The sequence below is a fragment of the Astyanax mexicanus genome, chromosome 2, assembly GCF_023375975.1.
Source record: "Astyanax mexicanus isolate ESR-SI-001 chromosome 2, AstMex3_surface, whole genome shotgun sequence".
NCBI classification, from domain to species: Eukaryota; Metazoa; Chordata; class Actinopteri; order Characiformes; family Acestrorhamphidae; genus Astyanax; species Astyanax mexicanus.
The window spans coordinates 13,592,377-13,617,022 of NC_064409.1; the positions used below are offsets into that span (position 1 = coordinate 13,592,377).

Here is a 24,646-nt window from a genome sequence, read left to right on the forward strand (position 1 = left end):
TTCTCACAGAGCTGGGCTGGGGTAGACTGGATGTGTGTGTGTGTGTGTGTTGGGGGGGGGGGGGGGAAGCTGCTTCTGGAGACTGAGCTCTGACTGCCGCTAATAAGAACGTGCAGTGACACTGCACTCAGCGTATGCATTCAGACTTACAGAATTTCTCTCAGTTGAGAAACAGAGCCTGGAGGCTGAGGAGCTTCGTTGACCAGTTGTCCTGAACTAATAAAATGCATCAAAGTGGCTCTTAAAAGCACTGGCTGGAAGACATGTTCAGATGGAAGCCTGAGCAGCAGCACGAGGCTTTAGTCTTAGTGCTAAAAGGAACAAAAAACTGAGGTTTGTTGCAGTACTGTTAAAAATAGGGACAGAATACTGGATTTGATAAGAATGTGTGTATCCTATTATCAGTTACAATTAACAAACAAACAAACAAGACTGGTGAAGGAGAACATGTTTTCTTTGCATTATTTGAGGTCTGAAAGCTCTGCATCTTTTTTGTTATTTCAGCCATTTCTCATTTTCTGCAAATACATGCTCTACAATGACAATATTTTTAATTGGAATCTGGGAGAAATGTTGTCCGTAGTTTATAGAATAAAACAACAATGTTCATTTTACTTATATAACAACATTTACCTATGAATAGCAAAATCAGAGAAACTGATTCAGAAACTGAAGTGAAGGGGTCTCTTAATTTTTTTCCAGGGCTGTAGTCTTCTATGCAAACCAGGCTTACACCAGTATCTGCTCAAACTCGACACACAATAAAGTGAAAGCCATGATCAGTAAACATGGATCTGGGCTAGGCTAAAAGCTAACACTGGCCAATGCTAGATTTTGCCTCGATTTTCCTCTTCATTGATCCTTCAAAAAACAAACAAATGGAACCAAACCAGTGCTAAAAATATAATGAAAAGGAACTGCCAGATTATTTTTTCACTAGTAAGATTCTAGAAAGCTAAATGAGAAGGAAGAAGAGGGGGACAAGCCTAAATGCTACTCACCCAAAATCTTCTTAGCTTGCTAACAGACTGGAATGCATGCTAACACTATAGGGTAAGACCATAGACTGTGTATAGCTGGACAGAGCATAGTCTCTCAAAAGTATAGCCACCACAGGTTGGGCGTTATTTAAATGAGTAGGCTGCTCTCCACAGTCTTTCTCCCTCCTCTGGTCTCTACTGCGCAGACTCGGGTATCAGGATCGCCAAAATGGTGGAAGACTTTGGCTTAATTTTCATTGAATGAATGGGAACGGCGACACGGCGTCCATCTTTTTTTTACAGTCTCTGGGTAAGACTAACAAAAAAATTACAGTACTTTTGGTACAGTGTTGCTACAAGAACTATGCTATAATATAGGGCTTCTGTGAGCTCTTTTGGTGCCATAAACCAGCCAACAAAAGCAGAGCTTTCTTTTTTATTTTTCACAAGCCCTCTATAAACTGAAAACCAGCACGTTTCTTTCTGAAGCAAAATAACAGGGTTGTAAAAAGGCTTGTAACGTCACACCTGAGCATAACTTGCTGAGAAATTGCTGCATTAATGCATTCTTTTGCACAATTAGCATGTCATTTTCAAAGGGCTAAAAAGGACAAGATTTTTAATAAATCAATCAATGAGTGTTAAAGACACAAAAGATATAAAATACATACACCATAGTATATATACACAGTTTAGTGTTAGAAATGAAGTACACATTGGACGACTTGAATAAAACATTTATTCAGGTCAAACAAGGATGAATAAGTTCGACAACGTGCCACAACCTGTACAAAGCTTGTCTATTTCTGTAAAATAAAAGAAAAAAAAGAAAAGAAAAACACTTCTTATGTAACGGCACTGTCCCAGAGAGATGGCCTGTACCCAGTGCTAAAGTGCACTCACTCATGCGGTATCCTCCAGAGGAACAGAGGGTCAGCCTGTGCTGGCCTCCTCTACTCACTGCACACCACGAACCAATCACATCTCTGTGGCAGCTACTGTTTTGCTAAATGTGTGTCATCCCCGAGGCAGAAATAGGCCTCATAAATGATCATTTTCAGTCACCTACCCTTCATACGAAACAAGGCACTTGGAACTCAATAAATTGCCACTTTACCTCTTTATACAGTCAAATGAACACACATATAGCCTCGGGCACTTAAAGCCAGGCGCTGAGGAGACTGACTACCTTTTGACATAGATATGATGATATTGGCATCACTAGGACTGATGGTTAACATTAGACTCAATGAACATGTTTTATTTGTAGATCCAAATTTCAATAAAAGGTTTAATATAAACATAACAAATTCCACCAACATACCATTAGTCATGGGACAGGAACTTGTACCATTTAAATAACGCTGCAATGTTGATTGTCTTTTCACATGGACTGTAATTCTAGCCAGACACTGCTGGTCACAATCATTACCACCCACTGCACTGTCCACAATTTCTAAAAATCAGCCCTCACTCAAAAACTACTACTACTACTATTGATAATAATATAATAACTTGTATTGCATTGCATTTTAAGAAAGCCATGCTAGCCAGTGTTTAACCTCACTCACAAGAGAGCACCTCACAACTCATACAGGTGTGGGCGCTCCAAAGCTGTCTCCAGCGGTAACACTCCATGAACCAATTTACATACTTCTATCCCATGACTTTTGGCATGTCAGTGTATTTTGTTCCCAAGAAGTGGAAACATTTAATGCCATGCATGTGTAATGACTAATGCAAATGAACTAAACTAAACTGCTTGAATTTTTGCACCAGTAAAGGCAAAAAAAACACACTCCAAAAGCAGTGTGTAAGACTGGTGGAGGAGAACATGCCAAGATGCATGAAAACTGTGATTAAAAACCAGGGTTATTCCACCAAATATTGATTTCTGAACTCTTTATAATGTAAACTTGTTTTCTTTGCATTATTTGAGGTCTGAAATCTTTTGAAATCTGCATCTTTTTTGTTATTGTTCATAGTTTGAAGAATAAAACAACATATACCTATTATTAACATATATAATTTAACATATACCTATAAATAGCAAAATCAGACAAGCTGATTCAGAAAGTGACCACTAAAGTGGTCTCTTTCATTTTTTCCAAGGCTGTATATAAACATATATTGCATAGAGGACATAATGTTTACTTTTCACAGTAATCGGTTGCTAAACTCGAGCATAAGATCTATGATCTTTAGTATATCGTTGTCTTAATGCAAACACATCGAATTATAACTTTACAGAAAAAAAGGGAAATAAAAAGTCAATGTAAATATTTTATTCCAAGTAATTTTGGTGCATTTCTATTGAACTATTAATTATTAAATTTATGATATGATTTAAAGAAGATCTGTCAGTTTCAAATTATGTCAAAAAAAGTAAAAAAAAAATTGGGATACAAGATGACAATGCATGACAAAAACAATTAGTACCTAAAAATCCCAAATATTGCAAAATATTGGCCATGGCAACAGTGAACATAGGCAGCCATTAGCAAAGGCCCAGAATTTGTCTAATAAGTTGACTTACTGTGTAAAAAAGCCACAGTGGATTACTTGGCTATGCAGAGACGGCAGAATTTGGCCATGAAGATCACAGTGACCTTCAGAATTCATGGCTCTCCACTGAGGCTCCAACTTCTAAGAACCCAAAGGCACAGCTAAATGATGAGCACTTAAACCACCAAAAAATAGGAGAAGGCACAGAAAGTAAGGCATATACCGTATTTTTCGCACAATAGGGCGCACCTCAAATCCTTTGATTTTCCTAAAAATCGTCAGTGCGTCTTATAATCTGGTGTGCTTTATGTATTCATTTTACCAGTCAGGTTGTAGGGAGCAGTAAAGCCACTCCGCTAAAGTGCAGCATTATAGTTTTAGTTCTATAGTTTAGTTCTCCAGCACAGAGACCCGAGACTGGAGCAGTATTAGAGAAGTATTAGCATTAGCTGCTAACCGCGCTAGCTCTTTTGCTGCTTAGAAAAGAGTATTATTGGCCTGTAGCCTGCTTCTAACCTCGGCTAGCACTGCTGGAGCATCATTAGCATTATCTGCTAACCGTGCTAAGTGCTAGTTAGCTCTTTCGTCATTCGGAGGTGAGTATATCGGACTGTAGCCTTCCCGTTTACTGTGTTAAAACAAGCTACGTCGGACGATCCGCTAGCTAATATTGCCATGGGGTTACCAGAGCACTCAGGGTTCCTCAGTGTAGGTCTGTCTGGCTAGCCTAAGTGGAAATCTGGAAATCTAAGCTTACTGTAGATAAACAGAAGCGCTTCACTCTCCCAAATGAAAAATCTGAAAAATCTGTGTAGATTAACATCAAACACTTGGTTGACTTAAAAAATAATGTGCCCTATAATCTGGTGCATGTTGTGTATGAAAATAGACAAGAAAATAAACATTTAAATAAACATAGTGTGCCTTATAGTGCGAAAAATACGGTATGCTAATAAAAAAATACAGCATATTACAGCATTTAAGTCTTTGCTTGTGTCTACGATCGCACCAGTTTGATTCCCTGTCCTGTGTCCAGGATGGTGGGAGGAAACCAGGCCAGTTTGAATCTCCTGAAGCAGCGTAGGCAGGCTCCGCACAGCCACAGCAAGTTCAGCCCACAGCACCAGTTGGCAACAGCCACCAGCGGGAAGGTGGCCCTGGGGAAATGGGTTTTCCAGTGCTTTTCTACGTCGTTGCCAGTGGGCAGGTGGAGCCTGTAGTCACTCCAGCACTTAGACACGCCGTACGTAGCAGCGATAAGCCGACCTCTCTCTGACCACTGCACGCTGCTGTCGGGATCGCAGTTATACTCCACCCACTCGGAGGTGAAATCTCCTAGACGAGGCCCGTCTTGGCTCTCGGCATCTCCCACTGGACTCATCTCTGCTCCCTGAACTGCTACATACAGGCCCTCCACCCTCCTCGCTGCCTTTACCCAAGGCACTGAGTGGTTCGTATCCAGAATCAAGATGAGTCGAGAGGAGAAGCCAACGTTCCGTTCTCTCCACAAATCAATGAGCTGCTCCAGACGCAGACAATCCCCACCTGAAAAAATTCAATGGTCAGACATCAGATTATAAAGCATTATAATCCTCCAGATAATATGATGCCTGTATGTGTATGTTTGTGTGGGAACTGGGAACCAGAAGGTTTTGTACACATGTTTTAAGTTGGTCCCACATATGGAGGGAGGTCAGTGATGGGCAAAAGTATTTGGGACCCATGTGAGATTAAGGCTGGCTGTAATGATGGGGCCCATTTGAGAAGCGCAACTGGGTCCAAGTAAAATTACATGTACAAAAATACATGTCCATGCCCACTTGAAACTCACTTAGCCCATGTTCCACCCATGTAAGACTATTTAATAAGTTACAGTCTACTTCAGCTCAGGAAGGGCTTGCTGATTAGCTGATAAGAGGGAACCAGGTTTGTTAAAAAAAATATTCAGGATATGATTTAGAACTACTGCATAAACCCAACTGTCCACCAAGGCTAGATGTTGTCTAAAATGTAAGTTGTGATGTTGTGACCAAAAAAAAAAAACAATACAAAAATAACAATGTTGTGATATAAAAGGCCCAAAAACATGCACATAAAATAACAACATTTAGTTGCTGTGAGTTACAATGAGTTTGTGCCCTAAATACCATATTGGACTAAACTAACACTGAGATATTTCATTCTTCTGCAATATATATTGCAATATTAAAATATATCTTCACCAGAGTTCTACAGATGTCAGTGATTTAACATCATGACATTAAATCATGCACTCAATGTATCAAAGACTGTTGTATTTAAATATAATTTCACTTTGGTAGATGAGTCGTCATAAAATTAAATCGTGCTAAATTACCTTTTGGGTTAAGTTGTGACATGATATATTTGGTTTAATTAGCCTTGTATGACCTTGGTAGGGCACTAAAAAATCTATCTATCTATCTATCTATCTATCTATCTATCTATCTATCTATCTATCTATCTATCTATCTATCTATCTATCTATCTATCTATCTATCTATCTATCTATCTATCTATCTATAACCTGTTGTGTGTCATGTCTTGCGATGTGATTACTGAGCTTGGGTAAATTGCAGTGATGATGCTCAAACAATATACTATACAGCACTAATCTATTACCCAATGTTAATGTAACATTGTGAAATCCTAACACTGTTAGAGGGTATGTTGTTTGTACTAAGTCATGGTCTTAAACAACGAAAAAAGACCAGCTGACTAACACTGGAGTTTGATGTTATCTTAATGTTGGTTTTTTTATATATATATATATGTGCTCAGATATTTCTTATATCATAATTATATTAGAACTGTGTAATGTACAGGGGTTGGACAATAAAACTGAAACACCTGGTTTTAGACCACAATAATTTATTGTGGTGACGGACAGTTCTGGTGGAAACAGGAGAGTTGAGGTGCACATTGAATTCTGCCGTGAATTGGGCAGCCGTGGTTTTATGTTTTTTGGATACAATCCAGGTTAGCAATCCATCCGTTTCAGACAGCTTCCTCTTACAGCATCCACAGTTAATCCTGTTGGATGTGGTCGGTCCTTCATGGTGGTATGCTGACATTACCCTGGATACCGTGGCTCTTGATACATCACACAAAGACTTGCTGATTTGGTCACAGATGCGCCAGCAAGACGTGCACCAACAATTTGCTCTCTTTTAATGTGTGCATTGCAATATTTTGAGTAAAACTGTGCTCTTACCCTGCTAATTGAACCTTCACACTCTGCTCTTACTGGTGCAATAATGTGTAATTAATGAAGATTGGCCACCAGGCTGGTCCAATTTAGCCATGAAACCTCCTACACTAAAATGACAGGTGTTTCAGTTTCATTGTCCAACCCCTGTATATTCTATAGGTTTGAAGTAATAAATCCTACAGTGTGTGCCTATCAACAGTGTGTATATCAGAGCTCCATATTTTTTAATCTGTTGTGTAGTGTATACCAGGCAGAGGCAGACGAGAACCAAAAAACAGGAAAAAAAAAAAATAATAATAATAATAAATAAGAAAAAGATTTTTTTTTCCCCTGATGTGTTCCCTTTAAAGTTCACTAAGTGTTCAGTCATATGCAATAATGACAATTAGTATGAATGGGGGAAAAAACAAAACACTGAATAGTCAAAAAGGAGGCGTCATTTACAGACACATCTGATGGTGGTAAATTTGGAGGAAACTGAGAGAAATTCTGAAGCAAAAAAAAAGAAAAGTGTAAGAAGTGTAAGTGAGAGACATGAAAGGAAACCCTGTGAAGAGCACACCTCCCCACTGTGAGTTTGCGAGTTTGTGTGTGCGTATGTGTGTGTGTCTGTGTGTCAGTGTCAGAGACAGACCCGGTTCCGCCTTCATGCCCCGGTCAGAACCAAGAAGCGGCGCGGCGCCGTTTCTCGTCTGGCCTGGTCTGATCAAACAGCGTGACACAGGCTGTGACACTGTGTATCCCTCATAAGGATTAATAGCACAGTGAGGTGCAGCACGCACACACAGGCAAGAAGATAAAGCGGACCGCCGCAGACACCCAGCCAAGATAAGGTATTTCTTCCACAGTTTGGAGAGCTTTCAGAACAATGAATAGTAAAAGGCCAGCCAAAACATAACAGGTCCTGCTAGAGCTTTCTGGTGAGGAAAGCACACAGCTATTAACAGAGTGGAATAGTACAGTAAGGTCTGATAAGACTGTACATTGTTTTTACAACAAGATATACAAGATTCTCTACAAGAACTGAGAACAGTGCAGTGTGAATTACTTTATCAAAAATCAGATGTGATCGTGAAACTTTTGATAAAGCATTTAATGTTTAGGTAGTCGTTTAAGAGAATCAGGTCAGAACGTGTTGCCCAGAGGGGAATACTGCAGCTGATGAGCTGAATTAAGACTAACACTAAGAAGCCTGGAATCCCCTGTAATATTTATGCTTCTTTCGGAATCACTCTTTATATTAAAGAATGCATCCACGCTCAATATCAGCAGATAATAAATAATAACAACCATTTGGAGGCGGGGATTGGAAAGGAGCATAATGCAAATCTGCTAAGCTTGAAAAAAGTTTATAAATGAGTACATCACCCCCCCCCCCCACCCATCTCCATACTTTCTGTAATTTTAGCGATAGTGATAAGCAATATTTATATTTTTCTTAAAAATGTTTTTTTTTTTGTAAGTCATATTGTATTACCCTGTTCTTTTTAAAGAATAATAATTGGTTACTATTTTTTTTTTAAATAGAAACTATATATTTAAATTCATTTTTTTTACTTTAAATTGGTATTTAAATGTAAATAATAGAATCGGTATTAGATTGGCAAATTTAAATCCTATTTATATTAGTGGTATCAATTACTTAAAATGTATTGTATTAAATCACCACAATATTCTGTAATTAGAGGGGACAGTAATAATAGTGTAGTGTGGTTTAAGTCTAGACTGGATCTTATTTTCATATATTTTATGTTTTATAACATCTTGAGGCAGTTTTGATTTTAATACTCTGAGAGTTTTAGTAGAAAAAAAAAACGCTTGGGTGAAATTGAAGCGCTCTGATTGGCTGAAAGCACTCATAAAAAAAAAGATTATATTGATCTCTGTGAAAACCAACTTGGTGATAACTTGACTAACCCCGGACTTGACTTGACACTGGCAAAATCTATAGAACATGAAATTTCAAAAGTGTACTAGGTTGTCAAAATACGTGCAAAATGTGTACATGTTGGAAGGTCTGAGATACGTAAAAAAAAAAACAAAAAAAAAAAAAACAGCCAATCAGAGGTTTTCTACTTCATACGACACCATGGCAACCAATATCTCACTATTTTTATTATCAATTGAGGCAGAGAACTAAGGCAACAAAAGTATTTTTTAATCAAATAGGGGGTGCAGTAGCCAGGTTTGGAGGAGCAAAAGCAATTTATCAAGTTTTTTTTTTTTTTTTTTGAGAAATCACCAAAGAACAGCAGCTAATTATTCTCTGGATTAATTTCCACGCATCAATCAGAACACAGGTAATATTTGCTTTAGGCTTTCTATGAAACTATTTTACATTTGTGAAGATCTTGCATATAAGCATCATATTACAATAAAGTCATCAAGGTAAAGCATTGTTTTCTAATATTATAAACATTGATGCCAAACATTGACAACGTATATGTTTTTTTTTTTGGAGACTCACCTATGAGGGCCCAGTCTCCAGTGGGCAGTGTGTGTCCACTGTAGTAGATGAGGTAGGTGTCATGGCGTGGGCCGTCGGCGGTGCGCAGTTCGAGGAAGGAGCGCAGCTTGGCCTGCAATGCTTCCAGACTCAGGCCGCTGGTGGAGTAGTCGCAGCCGAATGTCTGGATGAGGTGGTGCGAGAAGAGTCTCTGCACGGCGTTCAGTGTGGCTGTCGAGCGCAAGTTCATCTCCTGGACCTGCTCTGGGGGAAGCAGCACTGGCTGCCCATCAGCACTGCCCACAGAAAGAGAGGGGGAGAATGTGAATAGTGTGTTTTGGTCAATCTCAGCATCATGTTCTAACTTGGCATAAAAGTTCAACATCTAACTGTGGATATCCAAAATGTACATCAACATATCTGTTTAGTATTTGGCGTACAGTACAGGTACAGTACTGTGCAAATGTTTTAGGCACCTAAGCAATTTAGAAAAAAACACCACATAGGGGTGGGCGATATGGCCCTAAAATAATATCATGATATTTCATGGTATTATTGCGATAACGATCCTCTTGGCGATATGACAAAAAAAAAAAAAATACACCACTGCAACAAAACAAAACTTACATTTCATTATTGTATACGATATGATACAGCACACCCCTAACTGAGATATAAAAAAATACAAGAATTTTAGCAGATTTCTAACAGAAGTCGATGATCCAGAATGTCATGATACTAATAATGCACTCCAAATATCTTCATATATCCAGGATTAAAGTTAAATAAATGATACTGGACAGATATAATCTGTCTCTAGTAGATATTTAATTGTAAATGAGAAATGTGTGAATTTTTCTTTTGCTTAAACAGCAAAAAAGTAGGACCCTGCTGTGATAATTAGGGGTGAGTGTTATGGCACGATATTTCAGAGTATAATATCGTTCACGATATTCAAAAATGTTGGCAATATTATCGCGTACGATATGAAATGGCACACCCCTAGCACTGCATATGATTCAAACAGATGCAAATAAACATAAATACAGTAAAAAGCAACAAGATTTTATCATTTTTAGGTAAGTAGGTTGTATCCTGAGCCAAGATGTAGAACTGTTGAGTTTAGTTCCACATTTCTCCTGGATGCCCTCAGCCAGCATGTGTATATATGTTCAGTTCCATCAGCAGCTCACCTGATTTAACATCAGTAAGATTTGATTTGAGAAACCAAAAAGGTGTTGATATGATAAGAACTATAACTAACTCTACTAAACTTGGATAAGTAGAGATTAGGAGATGTGTTAAGGAAAACATTGATGTTAAAGCAATGCATTTTGTAAAATTGCTGTTTGTACTTATTGTAATGCGAGAGTTTAACTGAGCTAATAAACAAATACTGCCCATAGAAGAAGCTTTTATTCCCTTTTCCCCATTTTCTCCCAATTTGGTTATCCAATTGTCCCACTCTTTTGTGCGTCCCCATCACCAGTGGCACCTGCGACCCTAGGAGGATGCGGACAAGCACACGCCTCCTCCGACACGCGTGGATTCAGTCACCCCTTCTTTCTAAGTCTAAGTCTAAGTCTAAAGAAAGCACAGCGGCTAGGTTCTGATACATCCGCTCACAGATGCCTCCTTTAATCATGATGGGGAGAGAGCGCCATCTACCCACCCGGAGGGAGCAAGGCCAATTGTGCTCCCTCTGAGTGCTGGCAGCTGATGGCAAGAAGCTTTTTCTTTACTTAAAATTCCCACGGGGGCCTAAAATATTTGCAAAATTTTAACACTGGCTTTAATGGGTTTCTGCTGCTGTGAGTAATGTGCATATTGCCATCTAATAAAGAAATTAGAATCTACCTGGTCTTGTGAAAGCACATACGATCTGCCCAGCTAACAGGACCTACTAAATTATCTATCAATGATCGATTGAATATTTGATCTAAAAATCGTCCGATAGAAATACTGCCAATTGCTTCTGACATCTCTTCTATTTATACATCAAAGCACAAGTTAAAATAGTGAGAGAATGCATTCTGTGGCACCTTTAAAAGAGAGTCTGCTCAAACGGCATATCTTTAAAATGCCCATCCCCATTCCTGAACCGGGCTGGAAGTAGCAGACGAGAAAGGTAGGAGGATGAAAGGAGATGAGAGGGGACGAAGAGGTGAATGATGATGCACGAGCAGACGGGCAGAGAGTGAGTGAGGTGTGAGAAATGCAGCAAAGCATGAATAGATCAGGAAAGGGTAGGAGGGGTAGTCATACAGTAAATGTTGAAAGGAAGGTACATGTAAAGAGAGTGGGGTAGTAGTGCAATAATGCGACATGAAAGAGTTTAACGTGGCCACAGTAAAAGGAAGTAACAGACTGACTGTGACCTTTCGATATTTGTAATTGTAATTGTAATTTACTGGAAGAACTGATTCTGAAGGTCAAGGTTGTTTAGTCATTATTTCCAAGAAGGATAAAAAAAAAAAAGCTCTTGTAAAGAACATTCTGCGTATAGCCCACCGAACACACACCCACTTAGGGTCAAGACTACCGTGACCTTCTGGCTCTTGTTTGCTTGGATGTATCATCATTAAAATGCCCATTACGTCAGGAATGCTTTGAGTGAGAACAGTGGAAGTGGAAGTGAAGAAGACCAGGGCTCTGCACATGCTTGCTGAAGACTGAAATGGCAGATCTAAAACCCACTGACCTGTGAAAACTACCTGGCAAGGTGTTCAGCTAGTCAAGCGGAAATGACGCCTTCCCCTTCTATTCTCTCCTGTCTGTTTCCCTCAAGTAGGCACATTCTGCATTTCTCCATCCAATTTTACTTCTGCTTGGCCTTTTAACCCATTAAATGTTCCTCACGCTCTGCTATCTAACATAATTGAAGGTCAATCATGAAAATACAGGAGAACTAGCTATATCGCCGGAAGCTGTGGAGCTGGGGAAACGTAGGTTCCTTCAATGACATCAACAATACTGATTATAAAATCAATTCTTTCATAGGATAAGAGGGACTATTTAACCAAGTGGCAGTCTGCACTATATTAGTATTACCTGATTTTATATGTGCGCTTTGTTTCATAATAGGTACATACCGCTGAAATCCTCACTAGTGAGATTTCCATTCACCAAGATTAAGCAAATGTTAAAAACGTAATGTGTTTGAGAGCAGCATTTTTGTTGTGATGAAGTAGAGCTGGTATACAGTTTATAGCCCTATTTGAGAAATGGTCTTGAAACAAATTTCAAGAACAAAAGACCATCAAAAACGTTATGCTGAAACTGGCTCTCACCAGAAAACAAAAACAGAATGACCTCTGTAGTACAGGATAAGTTCATCAGAGGTACCAGTCTCAAATACCCCAAGTTAACCGGCCCCCAGATAAGCGCACCTAAATGCTTCAGAATAATGTACGTTTTTTTTTTTTTTTTTTTTTTTTTTTTTTTTTTACATTTTGCTGCAATATTCCTCATGTGTTTTTTCATGGTCTGGATGACTTCTGTATAAAATAACAAGGAAAGTAAAAAATAAAATAAAAATATAAATAAATAATAACACTGAATAACTTTTGACGTCTTTAAATGTGTGTTTAACTGTGTCTGAGTTGAGCCAGTAAAGGGAATTAATATCAAAGCAGGTGATAAATGTATGTGCATTCTCTAATTTCAGCATCCTGATTGATAACTTATTCTTGTCCCCATCATAAAAGTTACTTCTCTGTACCATGTTATTTCTGTTCTTTCCACGAACCTTCTTTTTTTCTTCTTCAATGTATTCTGAGATGGAGGACTCTGAAATATCCACACAACTTTGGAAACAGAATGTCCCGTTCATCTGGCACTCACTATCAGGTCACTGTGATAATTCATGTCATGCCTATCCCTTAGTACACTGGCCAGTGTTCAGCCTCTCTCACAAGACAGCATCACATCACAACTGCCCAATCCATCCCCTCATAGTTGCATACTGCTGTCCCATGACTTCTGGCATGCCAGGAGTTATACCCTCCAACCAATGCTTGGAATTGGCGATCGTGACCTTAGGCTCATGTGTAGCTGCTTCAGAGAGTCCCATGTTTTCTATAGCGATTACGATATTGTTAATATCATATCATGTGTGTATGTGTTTGCACAACTGAATGGCTGTCTCAGCAGTAAGCACCCCTTTACGGCAGCTGGATTTACTTACCCTATTTTTCGCACTATAAGGCGCACTGTATTATAAAGGCACACTATCAATGAACATACATTTTCTGCTCTATTTTCACACTTAAGGCACACTGGATTATAAGGTACATTTTAAGAGACATTATAAGGATCTTCTAATTCAGCAGGTCTCGCCACATGATAGCTAACTAAGTTAAGTAAAGTGAAACTAAACAAATAAAAAGACTTTCTTTTAAAGTCAAATGAGTGCTGGGTGTAAATCTACACAGATTTCTCTCCTGAAAACGATTTATTTCGTTTATTTACAGTAAGCTTAGATTCCCGAATTTCTCCAGCACTAGGTTGGGACATTAACATTAGCGGCTAACTGCTCCAGCAGTGCTAGCCGGGGTCAGGAGCAGGCTACAGGTCCATAATACTCCCCTCTGAATAGGGAAATAGCGAGTGCGGTTAGCTGGTAATGCTAATGCTACTCCAGCAGTGCTAGCCGGGGTTAGGGGTAGGCCTACTCGCCTTTGAATGGGAAAATATTGAGCGCGGTTAGCGGCTAAAGGTAATTCTACTCCAGCCTTGGTGCTGGAGAACTAAACTAAAACTCCTGTATAATGCTGTACTTCAGCGGAGTGGCTTTACTATTCCTTACAATCTGACTGGTAAAATTCATACATAAGATTTGGATTGAATTGGATTAAAAGGCGCACTAATAATTTTTGTGAAATTTAAGGATTTGAAGTGTGCCTTATAGTGCGAAATGTACTGTACTATAAAGGGAGAGTGCATATCTATGGATATACAATGTATATGATTTAATGTAATATCCAAATATCTATGCAGGCATGCTACTGTGGCACCTGCCTGAGACAAACGCGGCTAAAAGGAGCATATGCCGACCTAGTCCTTTTTCCTTCATGCCCTTTTTCTGTCCCTCTCTCTTTCTCTGCACTCCTTTCTAGTCTCTCCCTGTCTGCCTCATCTCCCCGAGAAGCCCTCATCATTGTAAAAACATGATCTGCGCCCATCAGACAGGAGATTACACCCTGCTATATTCCCCTCATGTGCTGGCTCCCTGCTGGGGCCTGGCTCTTGGTGTGCTGGAATACTGAGCACAACGGGCCGTGGGGCTGCATCCTAATCATCCTAACAGCAGCCTTCCTGCCTGGAGCGCTCCCTCTGCTACCCCCGCCTCCACTTGCCCGGCGTGGATGAGACATGGCCCTCCCTGCAGGGCCGCCATTAGTCCATGTTTATTAATGCCTATTAGTTTATTTCGCACTCCGTTTACCGTTGCACCTTCGGGGAGTTCCAATCATCAACCTTCTCCTATGCATTAACATCCTGAGTGGACCGCTCAACAGGGTTTCCGGCGCCGTGCGACGGGCAGGCGGCAGGAGGCTGACGAGACTGGATGAATATTAGTGATAAATTAGGGCACGTGTTGCCACGTCAAGAAATACTCCTCGAGAACACACAGTCATCCCAGCAGTGCACACAGAAGTAGTACAACAGCTGATGTGGAGAACAAGTCCCAACAAGAAGCATGATTTTATGCATATATGATATTAGAAATGAATATCTGGCAACTAGTGGTGGGCGATATGACCCTAAAATAATATTACAATATTCTATGGTATTTGTGCGACAACGATACTCTTGGCGATGTGATAAAACACTAAATTTTTTTACGATTACACTACTGCACAATACTAATATTGCACTCCATATATCTCCATATATCCAGTGCTGCAGTAAAATTAATGATACTAGACCGATATAATCTGTCTTTAGTAGATATTTAATAGGAAATGAGAACAGTGTGAATTTTTCTTTTGCTAAAAACAACAAAAAAGTCGTATGCTGATGGGTGGGCACGATATTTCACGGTTTAATATCATTCATGATATTCAAAAATGTTGGCGATATTATCGCAGACGATATGATATGACACACCCAAAAATAGTTGTACACAAGTGGAAAAATAGCTAATTATTATTAATTATTATTAATGAAGTCATATTACAGTGTTTCCTCTAACTTAAGAGTTTGTTTAGCAGCTGCTCAGAGCACTGCAATACAGCTACAAGGCAGGGAGTGTAGGAGTGAGTTGACAGGAAGAGCCATAAAACGGCAAATTCAAGTACATTTTTACAACCTACGCGCATAAATAAAATGAAATTAAGCATCCCACATCACTTACAAAGCTTACTATCAGTTTACTACATTTTCTACATCTTTTTTCCAGCTGAAAGATACAAGCTGTAACAATGCTAGGATAGTAAAATAAGTTGAGCCAACTTATGTGTCAGGCAAATACAATGAAAAAATTTAGCCAGACAATTCATTTTAGTGCATCCCTACATGATATGACATATGATATGATATGTACGCACGTTTAACTTCAAAAAAGAATAAATAAGTAAAATAAATGAACAAATAATCTAGAATAGAAAATCTGGTTTTCTTCTTTTGCCATCTTAGCAATACCTTTTATACTGATTATTAATATTCACTTATCTCAAAGTGGTTACATTTCAATAAAAAAAGAAAAAGAAAAATGGGGTGTTCTAAGTGCAAAGAGAAAACCTGCATATGAGGTAAGAGGTGTACAGGTATGAAAGAGAACACTGATATAATGTAACTTCATTAAACAGATAAACATTTCTAACAGATGTATTATGCTGAATTATTCAGCTACACTGTATTAGATAAAGGTAGAAACTTAAACAGCTTTTTTTCTTTACATTGCACCATAATATGATAATACACTAGATAATAATTTATATTATACACCTACTCTCTAGATAAGTACAAAGTGCACTGATGCATTTGTTAAGCTTACCTGCAGTAAGTGGTAGGAATGACCACTGCGTAGCCCACACAGGTCCCTCCCAGGCAGTTCCCGAGCTCATGAAAGAGTCCGTGTGCCAGAGACTCCAAAGGTAACACCACCAGGAACAAGCTCATGAAGAGAGCATTAAATGTCTGCAAGCCAGAAAACACAATCGATTTTCACATCTACAGACTTTGGAGTTTATGACAGCGGGTTTAACAATCATTTACCAGTGTTTTCTGGCAAAAACAACGTAAATATTTTCCACTTTTTAGGTCTCAGATTTCCACTGTTATCACATCTCAGGTTCAATTAAAAGGCAACATTAAACCACTCACAGTATTTAGAAAGTAAGGAGGATGAAATGTTATTGTAATCCATTTCTTTAATACTGAAGAAAATGTGTGTGTGTGTATATATATTATTTATTTATTTATTTGTTTTTTTATTTTTTTCACTTTTCGCAAGAAAATAAACCTGGTATTGATAAACTGTCCCATTTGACCTTATGTCCCAATTACCCTTAAGTCACAGTACATTTTCAAACAGTTAATAGAACTGCATGATGATATCAGAATTATATCGGTATCGGGAGATGACTGTTTTTTTTTTTTTTTTTTTTTAAACCATCAACATTGGACAAATACCTATATTTTGCCGATATTTTAAACAGACACTTGCTGACAGTTTTGCCAGAAAAGGACCAAGGATCCTGGCCACAATACTACAATTGGCAAACACTGGCTATGCTACATTTTAGTATACTTTTTACTATTTTACTACTTTTTCATTTCATTCCGGCAACTCTGGCCACACCCTCAGCTATGGTCACACTCTCAGTCTTGCTGATGCCTATAACAATATTTTTATAGTTCTACTAGTTTTATAGTTATATTTTGCACTAGTAGTTCATTCATCTACTGTTTACGTATCTTTCGCACTGCTTTTAAATTAAATTATTATATAACTGTGTATTTGCACTTTCTGTATGGCTGACATCAGTTATCCTCACTTTATGCACATCAACTGGTGTTCACTGTCTATTGTGTTCAACAGCACTACCTCCATTCTTCATTACACACACACTAAAGACTGTACTAATACACTGTACATTTTATTTTTTATTTTATTGTATTTATATGTATGTTATATTGTATACTTTTGTAACTTTGTATATTGTACCTGCTGCTGGATGTCTAGAATTTCCCCTTTGGGATCAATAAAGTATCTATCTATCTATCTATCTATCTATCTATCTATCTATCTATCTATCTATCTATCTATCTATTTAGTTGTATTAATTTCATTAGATCTATTGTATTATGTAACAAAATAAATTACTCTTAAAGGCTGGGTATCGAAATCCGATGCCAAAAAGGCATCGACCGAAATGTCTCGGTACTACAGAGTACCGAAAGATAAAAAAAAAAGTTCGGTACCTGCTCTCGATACTTTGCATAACCCACGCATAAACATGACAAACGCAGAGAGTGTGTACAGCAATTGATGATCATTCTGATTGTCGACACACCACCGCTGTGCTAAAATCTCAGGCGCTTGCTTGCTCTCTCGCTGCCTCTCGCTAACTCAGGGAACTAGCAGCATTAAAAAAAAAAAGAATCATATTCTAATATTAAGATTATAATACATTTTTAAGAAGCTGACACAACTAATATAATTGAATTTAAGTTTGTCAATGTAATGCTGATATTTTTTAAAAAGAACTCTTAAAATAAAATGCATAAAGCAATATGCATAGGAACAATATTTGAAGTTTAATCACAAGCAATGATTTTTGTTCCTATTAAAGTTCCACAAACATGCTTACTGTTTGTTCCAACAAAATTTAAAAAGATTCATCTCTCCTGGTGATAGTATGAGAATGAGGTTACTCTTGTTGGCTGTTCAATAAATATGTTGTATCAAAAAAAAAAGGTATCGAAAAAAAGTAGCATGGGGTATAGACTTTGAGTCAGTATAGAACTCAAAATATTGTATCAGTACAGATATCAAAAACTTTAAAACGATATCCAGCCCTACCCACGTGTAATATCAGAATTCGGCATCAGCCCAGAAGTATCAAACAACAATGTCTGATTTTCTGTTTCTCCAGGTTCATAAACACAATCAACACAACTCCAAGACCTGTCAAATCCACTTACTCCACTTTGCAGAGACACTAATCAATCTACTCCTAATCCACCCGCACTGATTTCAAACAAACAAATGATAATGCTGGTACTCCCTCAGACACTGCGCTGCCCACACCAGCGCCCAGAATGACTCATTTGACAGTTCATTATCTTGCCGCTTAGTGGTTCACTGCTTTTGTCAGAAAAGGTACTTCTGCCTAAGGTCCAACAGCCGGTACGGCATGCTGTCCTCATTTCACATGAGAGTAGCAGCAGGAAGAAGTGTAATATTCTGTCACTTAGCAATCAACAACAGCAAGGCTTAGTCATTATTCTTCTCTTTATCTATTATTTTCATTTTCCTCACATCAAATGAAGGGTTTGCGAGGATGGAAGATAATGCATATGCTTAAGGACACACTTAAAGGCATCCTAGCAATTTTAAACTCTCCTTAAATCAAGTGAAATGGTTTCTGAAGATACAGTGCAAATTGGGTATTTCAACAAGTACATGATGGTTCTACTGGGTTGTTTTGTTTTTCTGGGGGCTGATTTACAATTTAAAAAGGCAAAGGTTTTTTTTTTCCAAGTTTACAGTTTTGGTTTGGAAAATGTAAGAAAGCTCTGGACAATTTTAGACCTGTGTCCCCCACACAAAGTAGCACTTAGCTGCACAGCTTAGGCAGGAATAATTACTTGTAAACACTTCTGGTAACCACCAATTAGCTTTCTCCACTTTTCTACTGAAAAGTTTTACTTTTCCCAAGTAATTTACATTCCTGCAGGATTTAAAAAGCAACTTTGTAATTTAAGGCTACATCTTCTGCTACAGTAACACGAAATACTAAAAGTGAAAGTGGTAATTAATAAAACAAAACTATCAAATGCATATATTAAAAACATAAGCACATGTAGACCAAAAATGAATGGGTAAACTACTTAAATGATTTAAAATAACACGATAATTATAAGAACATGTATATTAATACTGGAATAATTAGTACTTTTTAAAATAGCATTATTATACAGCGTATAATACTGTTTTAATGTCTATATAAATACTGCTTATATCACATTTTAATATATTGTAAATAATGGTATCCATTTTTATATGATGTACTGTCAACTGTATACTGTAAAACTTGACATCGTTTTCGTGTATTCGACATGTCAAATGTCACTAAACACACACTAATTTCATCTCCCCAGACTTTTGCCATATCCTATAAAAAGATGCAGTTGTTTGTTTGCATGGACACCTCTAGCCAGATTCCATCAGTCACAATCATTACCACCCACTGAGCTGTCCACTGTGGGTGGTAATGGCTATTCTCTATAAAAATAAGACACTGTAGACCGAGGAATATTAAAAGCCTGCACCCACTATTAGGCCTCACCCTAACTCCAATAATTCACACTGCAGTGCAATCAGCATGATGACCAGTGTTTAACCTCACTCACAAGATAACATCTCACAACTTACACAGGTGTGGGTGTTCCCAGGCCTTGAGGTATCACTTCACTTCATGAGTATGTCCCATGACTTTTGTTCCCACTGTGTTTAATTGTGTGCTTGTTTATGTAAAAATAATACTAAAGGGCTTTTTAAAAGATGCAATTGCATCATTATTTTATTATATTATCAGTATATAAGTGAAATAATATTGTAATATTGCATAATTATAGTGACAGATAGGATTGGTGATTTTGTTAATAAAATCTTGATATTCTTCTAAATATATGAGCAATTCTCGACTATGATTTAGATTTTTTGTTTGTTCTATTAAAAGGGATGCGGAAGATATTGTTTCCTTTACATTTAATTTTTTTTATGAATAGTAATCTTCCCCCTTTAATGTTAAATGCTTTTATATGAAAACAATGCAAACATAACATAACTTCCTTGTATTTCAGTAAAGGATAAGTGTTAAATAGGAAAATCACTGCCACATAAAACATTCTTTAAAGTTTTCTGACAAAAGCAAATGTTTATCCACTGAGATTTCCTCTGTCAGCTTCTTTATATATATAAAAATTAATCTCAATCATCCCTTTTTTGGAAATCACATTACAACATTACTTTAATTAATCAAAATAATTTGATTAACCTCCCAGCCCTAGTGACAGGCCTAATACTGACTATGATTTATGCGCGTATCAAATTATGTCCTACAGAAATATAACACCACTACAGAAACCTGACCCATCTTACCTGCCAGGAGACAGCCCCTAGTATAGCAGTTGAGACCAGACTGAAGAACACCAGCCGTTCAGAGATGAGGCAGAAATGGCGCATCCCCCTGGAGGCCATGACCCTGTCCAGGCTGCGTGTGTCTGAGCGCTGGGTAGCTCGAACCTTCTGACACTCGCTCAGCTTGGTGTGGAAGCTCCACAGCGTGACTAGAAACACCACGTGACACAGCATCCAAAAGAGGCCAAACACACAGAAGCCGGGGATGACCAGGTACCAGAACTTGAGGTCACTCAGCTTCTGGGCACTAAGCACAAAAAACATCAGCTCCAGAGCACTCAGCGGGAGGAGAGTGAGTTTCCTCCACAGTCGACCAGTCGACATAAAAGGCATCCAGCGCTCAGTCACAGACAACCCGCTGAAGTAGACGTCCAGGAGGGGCTCACAAATGAGGCGTCCCAGGTAGCAGCCCAAGGCGAAGGGGTTAGTCTGGACATCTAGAGCCTGGAAGAAGGTGATGGAGGCCACCACGGAAAAGCCGATCAAGTTGGGAAGGGCTAGGAGGGACTTCATGCGTAGGTCTACGATGATGGCCGCTAAGGCCACCAGCAGGGCGATGACTGCTACTGCCTTGTGGAGATCCATAGCGGTGCAGGCAATGCCAAATCCCAGCAGCTCAAGCTGCTCAGCTGAGGTGAGCACAACTCTCCGGTAGCTGGCACTGCCACACAGGCGCTCCGCCAGGGCCCACAATGACCGCACTGCCACGCTAGCGATCAATAGGTAGTTTGTGACCTGTTCCTTCACGTTCATCTCCAGAGAGTGGTTGGTGACGAAGCACAAGAGGCCCTGCAGGAATCCAAACCACAGGTGAAATAGGCTGAGACTGGCCCATTCCATGGAGAAGTAGTAATACAGGATGCTGGAAATGCCCAAAACAAACAGACCCAAGATGAAGATGACCAAGATGGTGGGCTCAGATGTCTGTTCCCACCTCACATACATCCCCAGACATACTGCCACCAGCAAGTTTAGACTGGACAGGTAGCCCAGGCAGCGGAGGGAGGACCACATGTCCACCTCCTTCTCTGGCTCCTCTGGATTCATTACGGCTGGATGGAGGCTCTTCTGCTCAGGTGTAATGTAGTGTTAAAGGCAGCAATTCATGGAAGTTGAGGTAAAGTCTGTGCCATGCGCCATGTCTCTGAAACAGGAAAAAAGGGATATATCAGAATTAATGTCACAGTGATAAAAAAAAAGATCAGTCACACACTCATACCACACACCTGCCCCCAATCTCCCACGGTTATACAGAGTTGGACAAAATATTCGGCAACCAAAACTGTTTGGGCAAATAAGTGAAAAGACTGAATAATTTCAACCAAACAATATCATACTTATGTCTGCTGGGATATTAAATAAGCTCACTGTTCAATAAGATATGTTAAAAATACATTTAGGCTGTGTAATTTATTCAATGGGGGGGAAAAGTGGCAAAATCAATAAAAAAAAATCTGAAAAAACACTTCTGACTTCTGACAAATATTGTATTTCGTAAGGATATGGCTTTGTACATTTTGGTGTATCTCTACTTTTCAAGCAGCCCTGCTATTTCTCAAACATTTTTACATTTAGATTATTCCCTTCCAAATCAACTTTTAAAAGCCTTTGAATACTTTGAATAAAAATGCTGCTCTAGATTTCACTTACTACCCTGCTAAAAAAGTTTCACAAGCTATGCTGGTCAACCAGCTAATTCACCAGTACAGGGTAGGTTTTGCCTGATAAACAGCTTTTTATCTACCCTGCCCATACAAATTAACGGTAAATTAATGTGATAAACAAAACTATGCAAATTACTTTGAAAAGAGCAATAAACTTGTAACAACTAACATTTATCAAACACTGAAATTCTAATAAAAAAACATGTTATCACCAAAGAAAAAAAACCCTACAGAACTAGTCAAAATCACACAACTTCTATATATATACATAGAAACAATTTAAGGGACACATAAGGAATCACGCAGAAAACGAAGAAGGTATTTTGCTTCCATAATCCCCTGACCTACCTGATCTAAACCCCTGAACTGAGATGGGTGATTTGGGATGAGACACTGAAAAAACTATTCCAGGTGACTCTACCTCATAAGTGTGCCAAGAGTGTGCAGATCTGTCCTGTAAGCTAAATGTGGCTACTTAGAAGAATCTTAAGTATAAAACATTTTCTGGTTTGTCTAACACTGTAAAACAAATCATATAAAACATAAAACACATTGAATGAGAGGAGGCATTTCTACTTCCAACTTTGACTGGTACTGTAAACTAAATAATACCATAAAACAGGTTTAAACAAAATCTGAATGAGAAGAAGCATTTCTTTCCTTTTTACTGGTACTGTAAACTAAATAATACCATAAAACAAGTTTAAACTAAATCTGAATGAGAAGAGGCATTTCTTTACTTTTTACTGGTACTGTAAACTAAATAATACCAAAAAAACAGAGGTTATATCTGTATATTGTGCAAATATATATAGCTCTAATGTGAATATCGTGACAAGCCTAGCCACCAGGAAAAGCTGGTCTTGAACTCTGGATTTTTCAGCCTGATAAACTGGCCAGTCAGGACCTTGTAAAGAAGCTTCACGTTCTGAACTTACCCTCACAGTCACTCCAAAGTCACCTCAATGCTTGATAGCTAGACATACAATAATATCTAGCTGGCTCACCTACTACCTTTGCCCCCATTCTCATTCCATGCTCAGCCTATTTTGGGGCTGGGCTAACCTAAATCTGTGTCACCCCACAAAGTTGACAGAACTAACCTAGCTGTAGGTTAAAGTAGTAACTAGTAAGCTAACTTAACAGTTTTCAGGGTCTATAAACTGGTGGCTAAGCTACTACAGTGGCTTAAATTAGCTCATACCTCAACACTTACTCAGCAAATACCTTAAGACTTACTGAGTACTAAGCTAGCGTCTGAATAAATAAAAATATACAACTATAACTTATATGCAGTTTGACAGGACTTGGCTAATAGTATTTGCCGAACTGCAGGTTATTTATGGCTCTTATACACACAGAAAACGTTTGTAATTATTTTTTAATGATATAATAATGGTGGGGTGGGATAAGCTTCTATTTTAGCCAGTTCAGCAGTTTCACAAACTCCTCCTGACTGCCACATCAACTGCGCTAGCTACGCTAAGCTAAGCTAGGCTAGCTGGCTAACGTTATCTAGCCTAAATTCAGTGCTGTTGTTAGGAGGCGAAGCTAACCCAGCAGCTAACGCTAAGACCAGCAACATCTCGAGCCTGACAGCAGCCGGATTTTAAACAGCTTCTGCTTAAGTAAAGACCCACATTTACCTCAGAAATACGAGTTTAACCTATTAGGTAGTTATATCACTTACATTTATTCACGAAACGCCTTTCATTTTCTCCTGCTCGCTGTGTTTCCGGACTACAAGTACGGTGTCTGAGGAGGGCCAAATCTGGTGAGTACAGAGGCGGAGAAATTATCATTTTAAAAGTCTGTACCATAAAATAAATTATTAAAAGCTGGAAAATTCTAATTCTCGAAAATAAGAGAAGTATTTATTTAATATTCTAACCAGAATATTCAGACCACAGTTGTTTTTAAGCAAAATAAAGCAAATATACAGCACTAAACAGTTTAATCCCTTATATTTGGAGTTGCCTTCTAAACTTTCTTAAAACCTAAAAACCTGGTGCATAAAGTGGAGGTAATAGGAGGATGATAGAATAATAATTTATAATCATATAGTATTATCATAAATATTCCATTAAAAATGGAAAATACTAATTCTGGTTGTTGTTTGGATATTCTGAGTAAGTAATAGAAATAAAAATAATTGAATAAAACTTTGCATATATAATTTTAACTTTATATCATAGATAATATATATCAGAATATTTTGGCCCACAGCTGTTTTTTTCAATCCTCTTAATAAGTCAATTAAACTGAAATGATTTGCATATAGTGAACTTATATTCTAACCAAGTATCAAATGATACTAATAATTAAATAAAACTTTGCATATATGATTTTTATGTTATATCATAGGTAATATATTAATATCAGAAACAATAATCAAAGCTATCTCTATGCATATACAGTTTTTTTGTTAATTTTCTATGCATAATTTGA

General features: G+C 38.2%; 1 protein-coding gene across 1 annotated transcript; it reads right to left on the bottom strand.

Annotated features, from left to right (window-relative positions):
* Window positions 1-1,700: 1,700 nt before the first annotated feature.
* tmem168a (transmembrane protein 168a) lies at window positions 1,701-23,988 on the bottom strand. Its single transcript, XM_007252710.4, has 5 exons — window positions 23,889-23,988; window positions 20,496-21,678; window positions 16,161-16,303; window positions 9,182-9,456; window positions 1,701-5,030 (listed from the first exon to the last, which is right to left on the bottom strand). The coding sequence occupies exons 2-5, from the start codon at window positions 21,579-21,581 to the stop codon at window positions 4,483-4,485; spliced, it is 2,052 nt and encodes a 683-aa protein (XP_007252772.2). The 5' UTR covers window positions 21,582-21,678; window positions 23,889-23,988; the 3' UTR covers window positions 1,701-4,482.
* Window positions 23,989-24,646: the final 658 nt, after the last annotated feature.

Excerpts from the sequence above, each read along its gene's own strand:
- tmem168a (XM_007252710.4), bottom strand. The coding sequence starts at position 21,581 with ATGAATCCAGAGGAGCCAGAGAAGGAGGTGGACATGTGGTCCTCCCTC. Across the intron at positions 16,304-20,495 it reads TAGGGGCTGTCTCCTGGCAG|ACATTTAATGCTCTCTTCAT; the intron begins GTAAGATGGGTC and ends TCTGGCTTGCAG. Across the intron at positions 9,457-16,160 it reads ATTCCTACCACTTACTGCAG|TGCTGATGGGCAGCCAGTGC; the intron begins GTAAGCTTAACA and ends TTCTGTGGGCAG.